General features: G+C 36.9%; 1 protein-coding gene across 1 annotated transcript; it reads right to left on the reverse strand.

The window, feature by feature from the left end:
* Positions 1–1,370: 1,370 nt before the first annotated feature.
* Positions 1,371–1,994, reverse strand: LOC116255237 (probable aspartic protease At2g35615). The gene has a single exon (XM_031631018.1). The coding sequence runs from the start codon at positions 1,992–1,994 to the stop codon at positions 1,371–1,373; it is 624 nt and encodes a 207-aa protein (XP_031486878.1).
* Between the last annotated feature and the right edge of the window lie 7,996 nt (positions 1,995–9,990).

A 9,990-nucleotide genomic window follows, 5' to 3' on the forward strand; every position in this document is an offset into this window, starting at 1 on the left:
CATACCAAACACATAGAAATTGATTGTCATTATGTACATGAAAAGTTCTAAAACGGAGATATTGAAATTCCATATAATAGGAGCACAGAGCAGCTGGCCGATGGGTTTACTAAAGAACTTGCTTCAAAGCAATTTGACGATATTAAAAGCAAGTGGGTCTGTTTGAATCTCTACGCCCCACTTGAAGGGAAGTGTTGAAAGTGGGCATTACGTCCAGTGCAGCATGCTCAATGGATCATTATCATTCTTGCCTTATAGAAAACAATTTGAACGTAGGAAGAATTTCTGGAATATACGTTAGTAACATTCTTTCCACGATAATTTTGAGTTTTGTATGTGAAGCCTACCAATGATCACATGCATTGTTTTTTTTTTCCTCATGTATCTTATATATACTTGTAAAGCAAAGAAAGAAAATAAGGAAACAAAGAAAATTAAAGGAGCAGCTGGTATGGCATTCATCGTGGATATAGGTCTATGAACGAACCACGTAGAAATCTGTGTTTGTTTCTTGGTTCTCTTTTTTTCTCCCATTTCAACAGATGACAACAAAAAATTTAAATCTGTTACATCAGAAGCAATTGACCGTCTTTTTTAAATGATTTTCAGAGTACTAAATAAGACTTGACTCTCAAGTATTAAACAACATATATAACCATCACATAGAACACATTGTGTTATATGATGGAAAATTCCATCATGAAAGTTACAATAAAGTATTGGCACATTCCATCGCCACTTTCATCGATGATAGTTTAGGCAAGGGACTTGTAGTGATGGATCTTTGACTGTAACAAATACTTATTAGCAACAGGATTGTGGGCATTAACAACTGTTAAAGCCATAACAAATATTCAAAATTAACCTTTAAGCTTAAACGGAGGGGAAACATCTTTAAAACAAAAAACATATATTTATTGAACATGGAAAAGTAACACCATCGACTACATGGCACTCAGACTTCCCATTGATATAAAACACAATTAAGCAGCGTCCGAAGCTGCCAATAGTAGACCAATACAGAGAACCACAATGATCATCACAATAGAAACTAACATATATATATACATACATATATACATATACCTTAGCCCTGGGTACATTCAGTTGGTGCAAAAGAAAGTAGTCTGTTGCCCAGATCATACTTGACATGCATGTTCTGCTGTGCAGCATTCCCAAACATGGGCATCTCTCTGACTTCAATGGCTAAGCAGACGATTCCACTTATAAACATTACAAAGATGTTTGAAGGTGGCAGCTTCCAGTCTGAATTAGCAAAATGAAAAGTCATCTCCGGCAACCCTTCATATGTATCACCATTATTCTGTACATCGTAACAAAGTAAATCCTTCTCAGGACGATAGAAGTGTTCATGGTTTGACATTATCTACTGCATTTGCTACTTGACCAAACACATCTTTAGCAAGAAAAGTGAGTGTGGTGCCCAAGTCTATGATTATCGATCTGCCATCTACCAACAATGCAGTCGTCTTTGAACCACCAAATTGTATGTTGAGTCTGTTTCTCCCGACGCTTATGTCAGTTAGGTTGAGAACATAATACGTGCCCTGAGAACCACCTGGTGCCATCGGAGTTTCTTGAACTTCTTCCTTGCCTGAAAACTCTGCGTCCTCACCAAATTTGAGCTGTCCCATGGAATTGTTTTCATTGCTATAGGGAGAAAGACAATAAGCAAATTTCTTATAAATAAAAGAGCCAATCTGATTAACAAGCGAGAGCGAGAGAGGACCACCGCCGAGGCCAGCAAGGCCAAGAACTTTAAGCAAGGCAGGATTAGGATTGCCTTTACTATGAACGTAACCAAAGACAATTCCTGGAAGCTTGACATTGCCGGCACCATCGTCAAACAAGAGCGTCTCGGAGGCTAGAATCCCTTCTATGGTGGATTTGTCTCCATTGGAATATCTGAGCCAGAAAAGTTGGTTGCTGGTGCACCATACTGGGGCAATATCGTGCAAAAGCTGGTGAAGCATCTCTGGTTCTTGTAGGTGGATGACTGAAGTGGATCAAACACTGGTGTTTGGACGGGGCAATTGTCACAATGGTGGCATGTTGTCCATATGAGGTCGCTACCAGTGTCTATAATGGCCTAGTACAGGCTGGATGGGGTACCTAGCATGAGTTTCACGAGAAACTCACTGGGACCAGGCATCACGGGGCTGGAGATCATGCTGGTGGTATTGCCAAACCCTGAAGCGATGCGGCGGGAGCACAACATGGAGCGCAGAGTTGCCTGCTTGGCTCATTGAGCTAGAGTGAATGAGGGGTCATAGAGAGGAGAGAGTGATGAGTTTCGATGAATGAGGTCTTTGGAGAAGCGGAGAGGTCTGAAAGCGAAGATGCTGGTAGGGTTAGGTAGCACTGCAAGTAGGAGCAGCTGGAGGAGGAGGCGGAATGCTATAGAGGAGAAGAAGGCAGCCATGGTGAGTGCTGAAAGGTTGCTCTATTAAGGAGAAATGTGTTGGTATTGATAATGGAAGTCATAGTTAAGGTCGCTGCTGATGAAGGGAAGGATTTGGATTTGGAAATTGTGGAGAAAAGAAACATGTGGCCAAACTGAGTCACATATTCCTTTGTGTAACTAGTAACCATCACAATTGAAGAAAAGTTCATAGCATCTTCCAATGGTTAAGCTTAGGTAAATCTCGTAGTGCTTGGTTGCACATCCGCAATTTTATAATGATTTGTTTCCTTCCATTTTCTTTCCTGTCCTTTTCTTCCCAATTCCTTTCTTTCCCTTTCCATTTTTGTCCTTTCTATCCTACTTTCTCTCCATCCAAACAGGTGATAGAATAGGTCAACGAAAAATTTATTTGACAACAATGAAAAGATAAGGCCAGATGGAATTGCATTTGTGTTGCCTCAAGCCTCCCTAAGAGCGATCACCATTGAAATGACCTTATATAAGAAGTTACATGGGGAAATAGGTCACTACTGGAGTACACTTGTAGCTCCTTTTATCTTGAGAATCATAAAAATCACAGTGTTATTAAACCTCTTCACCATTCTTTTTATTCCGAAGAAAACTTCAACCATCTTGATTATGTCATGACAGATTACTCGTCGGCACTGTTGAAAAATGGACCTGAAGGATCCACTACATCCTGAATCACTTTCTGCTTTCAAACTAAAGTTGCATTCTTCACTTCTTTTGCTAAAGCAGGTCTGAGGAGGAAAGTATTTATCGGTCAGGCCCTTGGGTCAAAAGGCTGCCCTAGGCCCGACTCAATATGGGCTGGGTACCTAAGTATTCATTTGCTACTCGGCTCACTGCTTAGCCTTTTGTACAACCCAATAATTTCAAAAAATGAGCCATCTTTTTCTTTGAACTTAACAGGTTGGCCCATTGTTTAATCCATGTTCCATTTCCTATAAAAGTACTTGGGAAAACAAAATAAGAATAAAACAGGTAAGTCCCATCTCTTTCTCTCTCTCTCCCTCTCTCTCTCTACATGAATGAGAACTCAAAAGGCATGGAGCTGTTACTTTATTTTTTTCTTCCACCACACTTTCACTTTCAGTTGTAGGCAAGTAAAAAAAGAGAGGAACCACCCTAGGGACTTGGTGGCAATGACGTTGGAATCAAAATACTTATGTGAAGTTGGAAGATTGTGTTTATGCTAGCAATATGGTGGCTATGGAAGAACATGAATTATGAACCATGACAACAAGAAAAAATCCAAATCTGTTACATCAGAAGCAGTTGACCATCTTTTTTATATGATTCGCCAAGTGCAAAATATAACTCTTCAAGCAGAAGAACAAGTTTCCACAACTTTTTGTCCTTTTTTATGTAGGAATTCTCTTATATCATCGACTTCAACACAAATCAGCATCACCAGAAAAGCATATAGAAAACTGATATGCTAATGAAACCACATTTGAAAGATGCCCAGCCTTGGTCGACTAACTTCCCTTCCTTATTTTAAAGCTATTCACAGTACCTACACCATGGTCCTCATGAATCTTCATGGTCATGGATCGTCACTAGCTATTGCCGGAATGAATTCCGATCTTTCTGTTTGCTCTCTCTGCTTCTCTCTAGACATGCATAAGAACTCAAAAGGCATGGAGCTGTCACTTTATTTCTTTCTTCCACAACACTTTCACTTTCAGTGGTGCAGAAGTAAAAAAAGAGAGGAACCACCTTGTTGAATAAAAACAATTAATTTACATGATAGGACTTTTCTCAATCTTTTTTGCTATAAAAGAGATAGCAATGTCATTGAAAATTATATATATATATAAATATATATATATGCGTGTGTGTGTCTGTGTGTTTATAAGTTATGCACACACACAAACATATATATATATATATATATATATATATCTATGTATATATATATATATATATATATATATATATATATATATATATATATATATATATATATATATATTATATATATTGTGTGTGTATATGTGTATAACTAATAATAGATAATGAAAACACACATCACTCTTTTATTTTTATTTTTCTCCTAACTATCTATCAAGTTAGATTGGACTACCATGATTAGTTGGCTGGATAACTATGAAAATCCAGATCACCATTAATTTTCCTTATATATATATATATATATCTATATATATATATATATATATATATATATCTATATATATATATATATATATATATTACTTTTGTGACCAACAGACATCTTATATTTGTGCTAAAAAGTGTTTTGAACAAAATGTGAATCCTCTATTGTGTTCATTATAAACACTAATTTAATCTAAATAATGTTTAAGTTCAAATTACTTTCATAAAAAAGTGTTTTTTTCTTCTATTCAAATGTGTTTTTTTCTACTATTCAACTTTCGATGTTATAAGAGCCATTCCTTTATTACGGTATATTAATAAAATAAAAAATAACTAACTTAATATATGCTTATCACCAAATATATTTTAAGATACTGATAAATTACAAAAAAAAAGGAATTTTAATAGGCGTGGCTTTGTCCCTTACCTAAGTGGTATGTTCTTTTGTCAACTTATATGTATACATATATATATGCACAACACACACACACACACACACGAGAGAGAGAGAGAGAGAGAGAGAGAGAGAGAGAGAGAGAGCTTGTATTAAATGAAACTAAAAACATCCAAAGAGTAATGGATGCCATAGTACAACCTAAGAAAGGGACTAAACAGTAGAGAAGAAGCGAGGAACCAATCCGACAGCCAAAAAGCCTTCATGATAGCTAAAAAGCTCTGTTTGGAGGGTTTGCAATGAATGGTGGAAATCAAAACGTGTGTTATGAAAGAAGATTTCATTGCGAATTTTCCAAATCTTTCACCAGAAGATACATAACCATGTGTGCCAAAGAAGTCCTCGTCACTTAGACTTGCGAAGGGCCAGCGGTCCAAGTAGAATATCAGTATAAAAGATGGCAGATGGATATACAACTTCAGTAAAAGGAATCAGACATTTGCTTCTTGTTAACAAATACAGCACAGCTCTATGTTAAAGAAATTTCCGAATAGTGTACTATTATTGGTTAGCAGACTAACCAAAATATCTTAATTGCCACGTTATTTTCTCGAAGAAGAAGGTCATTCTGCTGGACCAGAAACCCCAGAGGAGGATTTGGTGATGGATACGAAAGAGATGCATGGCCTCCACTACATCAACTAAACTGAAGACAAGCCACCACCAACAACAACCAAAGTCTCTAGGGCCAACTAACTTGAAGACAAACAAGGCCAGGAGAAAGAGAAAGGATGTATTGTCGTTCCTTTTTCTTTCTCCTGTTTCTTGCTTCTATTGTCATTTCATTGCTGTCCAATGGCCGAGCACATTGCCGTCAAATGATAACCTTGCTTAGATTATTTTACAATCGAGTTATCATGTTCTAAGTGTAGTATATATAGTCTTTGATTACCTAACGTTTTATTCAAGTATAATAATGTAATTGGCCTGCATGCCACTCCTGCAGCAACTGCTTGTGATATCAAGTAGGTAATTTTTTTGCTGGGAAACTGCCGAGGAAGCCCCTCGCTTTATTGAAATATCAAATAAGTAATTAAATAAATAATTGAAAGTAATTAATCCACTGTCTATGTCACTAATTTCTGGACACCAGCTAGCATTGTAACATTTTGTGAGGGGACTATGTTGTAAGAAGGGCAGTAGCGGAGCTAAGGGTGGGTCGGTGGCATCATATTTGCCAATACGAGTTAGTCAAAAAATATATTATGATAAATCCAAATTTAAATCTTTGGAGATCCTAGAATTGGCTCAATAGCCTACTAACTTGGATTAACCACAACTAAGCTGATCTACTCCATTTAAGGCAAGCTGAAAACCAAAACCAACCAACCCCAGGATTCAGACTTGACACCAGCTAATATTGTAACATTTACCAGTTAGTCAAAAATTATATTGTGATAAAGCTGGACTCAGTTCCAATCACATCATAGTTCCCACATGGGCACTAACAAACTCAGGTCGGTGACTCAAGTGATGTTCACTCAAAAATTTTGGTACTGCCACTAAATAAGAGGTTGAGGTTAGAAGTTAACGTGTTTGTGCGAGCTTATCCATTTGATGTTTCTCATATGCCTTCTATGGGGGCAAATTCCCATCCTGATCTCTTTCTTGGGAACATATCTCTTTCTTGGGGACATAAAATAACATATATTGATATCAAGTTGCGTGCATAAGGTTGTACACACAAATATATACCAAAGAAAAAAAAAGGAGGTTGGGGTATTTTTGAAATTTTTGTATAAAGAAGTGTATATTTTGGAATTTTTACTTGTTCATAACTCTTTTTGTCATTCTGAAAGTCCTTTTTTTTCACTTAGACACGGTATTTTGGTTGTTACACACTGCTATGCACAATTTTTCATGCATAGAGGTGTAAACATAACCAGTCCTGACCATATAAAACTCTAATTTTAGATGAGCAGGATGTCACTCGCAATTTTAGTGAAAACTGAAAATCCTGCTGAAATGCCCATGCCCAGGTGAAGAGAGCCAAATGTCCATCAACTAGCACAGTGATTCCACCCTACTTGCACTAGTATAGCACCCACACGATCAAATTGGAAACTCATTGCCCTCAAATGATAACCTTGCTTAGATTATCTTGCAATCGAGTTATCATGTTCTAAGTGTAACAAATAGTTCATAACTCCCTCGGCACTAGTTGCTCATGTGGGCACTAGTACAGTCTTCCGGTACCTAACATATATATTCAAGTATCATAATGTAATTGGTCTGCATGCCCATCCGGCAGCCACTGCTTTTGATATCAAGTAGGTAATTTTTTTTGCTGGGAAACTGCCGAGGGAGCCCCTTGCTTTATTGAGATATCAAATAAATAATTTAATCCACTGTCTATGTCACTAATTTCTAGACACCAGCCAATATTGTAACATTTTACCAGTTAGTGCTCACATGAGCAAGTGATGATCAGTCAAAAAACTTTGGTACTCCCACTAAGATGAGGTTGAGGTTACAAGTTGACGGGTTAGCGCGAGCTTATCCATGTAGTGAGGAAATCAACTTTCTCGAAGAACATGGCATCTTTCCTGCTTGGTGGACCATTACAGATCCTGTGATGGGATTTTCATATGATCCGATCAGGTCAACTGAAAACTGGATTGGTCGGGTCATTCCTGAATATTCAAGGGATTCAAATAAAAGTCAAGAAGAATGAGGAGGGAAGGGTGGTGGAGGAGGAGAAACTGAACTTTAGCCATCAGCATTGTCATGGGATGTCGCTTGTTGGTTTCTTCAATCAATGCTGCTTGAGATTTTGACACTGACTGTCAACGGTGAAGCTGCCAATTCGTAACATATGTTTTACATGATTAAGAAAAAGCTTAATACAATCAATTATCAGACACTTCATTATTTTGTCATCTAGCTAGCTGTAGCTAGTTCCACCTCCAACCCTGGTCAGTCACAGCTAGAGTTAGAAATGTTGGACTTAGGGGCACTAATATAAAGAATCTCATACCTATAGGGTCACTGATGTATATAAAGAAGCAAGTAGTTGAAAGCATATGTAAAAATGAAAATAAAGAAAGTTTATAGGACCATGTGGGCAACTGCCTACACCAGCCCACGTATGACTCCACCAAAGGCTCTAGCCCCATCCCAATTTTTTGTACTTCCATGCATTTCATGGACCAGAAAATCAAAATAGGGTTCACATAAAATTTTAAAACAAAATTTGAATTCACACTGACAAATGCACATTTAAAATAAATAGCAAATTAAATAGATTACTTGTTAGATGATTGAATGCATAGGAGTTGCCAATTGCCATCAAATGAAGTTTGATAGTTGGAATGTTAGAGGGCTTGCTAATCTAACAACCTAGATTGATTTTGGCAAATGGATGAGATCTCATCAACTTGAGATCGTTTTCATGTTTCGATATCATGTTGATTGCGGACAACTTCAAATCTTTTTGCAATCGCTACAAGGAGTTTTCCTTTGAATCTAATATTGATACAAATCTTAATTGGGCCATAATTGTCTGTGCTTAGAGACAGGCTGATTTTAGATTGACTAGTTGCAAATTTAATAAATTTTAGATGGATTGTTTGTTTATTCATAACGCTTCCAATCTAAACTTTGATACAATAGGGGTGTATCTTCACCCTGACTTTAGAATTCGCAAAGACCAATTGGTTATGTTAGATATTGTTATTGCCAATAAACAAAAGTTAGTATTATCATGAAAGATTTTAATTCAGTTTGTAAGGAGCTGAAAAATGGGCCTGCCTCTGCTAGACAAGTTTGTTTAGCATTCAATGGTTCCATTGAAGATGCTGGACTAAGGGAGATTGTGGACAGAAACAGAGCATTCACTTGAACCAATCTCTGCAGCCCGACAGCGCTGGTTCAAAGCAAATTAGATAGATGTTTTTTAACAATTCTTGGATTGAGCAAGTTGGATATTGCCGGCAGCTTTTGGTAGAACCAAGAAGTTCTTCAGACCACTCAGCGCTTCTCTTTTACATGTAAATTAAATATCTTTAAAACCGCATGCAGGAGAAGACAAAGATTTAACTACTTCCTTTATTAAGAGTGCTAACCTAGTTGTAAGGTCATTATTACAAGATCATGGAGAGTGGAGTGTAGATGATGCATAATGTTTAAACTTCTGGCAAAACGGAATAGAGTACGACCATGAATAAGTAATTGGAGTAAGTATAGAACCGAGAAAGTTGATACCAGAATTAGCATACTTCAAAAGGATCTTATTGAAATTTATAAGAGGCAAGATATTGGCTCTCATAACTGGTCCACTTCTGAAAATCATATTAGAAGTTTTCTTGCGGATTCTCTCTGAGATGAAGAAATTTATTAGAAAAAATAAGTTAGGTTATCATGGCTAAAAGAAGGGGATAATAACAGCAAACTATTTCATGCCATGTTCAAGAAAATGTCCAAAAAAATGGACTCTTGCACATGAAGATGGATGATGGGGAGTTTTATGTGGAGGATCCAATTCTTTCAGCATGTACTTCTTATTTTTAAAGATTTTTTACCAGTGACAACTCAACAAAAATGATTATGGATCAGCTTGCTGTTGGCCACTGCATATTTATAAAAGAAAACTTAACGGACAAAAGTCCCATTTCAGATGAGGAAGTGTAATAGGCTGTTATGGGTGCCAACTCCAATAGTGTACCAGGTCAGGATGGGTTTCCGAATTCATTCTTTCATAATAATTGGGACATGGTAAGGACTAATATCACAGTCGCAATTAAAGATTTTTTTTTGAAAGGAAAGTTTGTTAAGAAACTAGGCAGAAATCATATAATCTTAATTCTTAAATTTTATTCAGAATTTGTTAAGCAACTAGTGCACTGAAATTTATTTTCAGAATCACGGTTTCAAGAATGAAGAAGGTACTAAAGAGGGTCATTTCCAACATGCAATGTGGTTTTTTGAAAGATAAAAACATCCATCAATCTCTCCTTCTTGTTCTTGAGAT

The sequence above is a fragment of the Nymphaea colorata genome, chromosome 5 (genome assembly GCF_008831285.2).
Source record: "Nymphaea colorata isolate Beijing-Zhang1983 chromosome 5, ASM883128v2, whole genome shotgun sequence".
Lineage (NCBI taxonomy): Eukaryota > Viridiplantae > Streptophyta > Magnoliopsida > Nymphaeales > Nymphaeaceae > Nymphaea > Nymphaea colorata.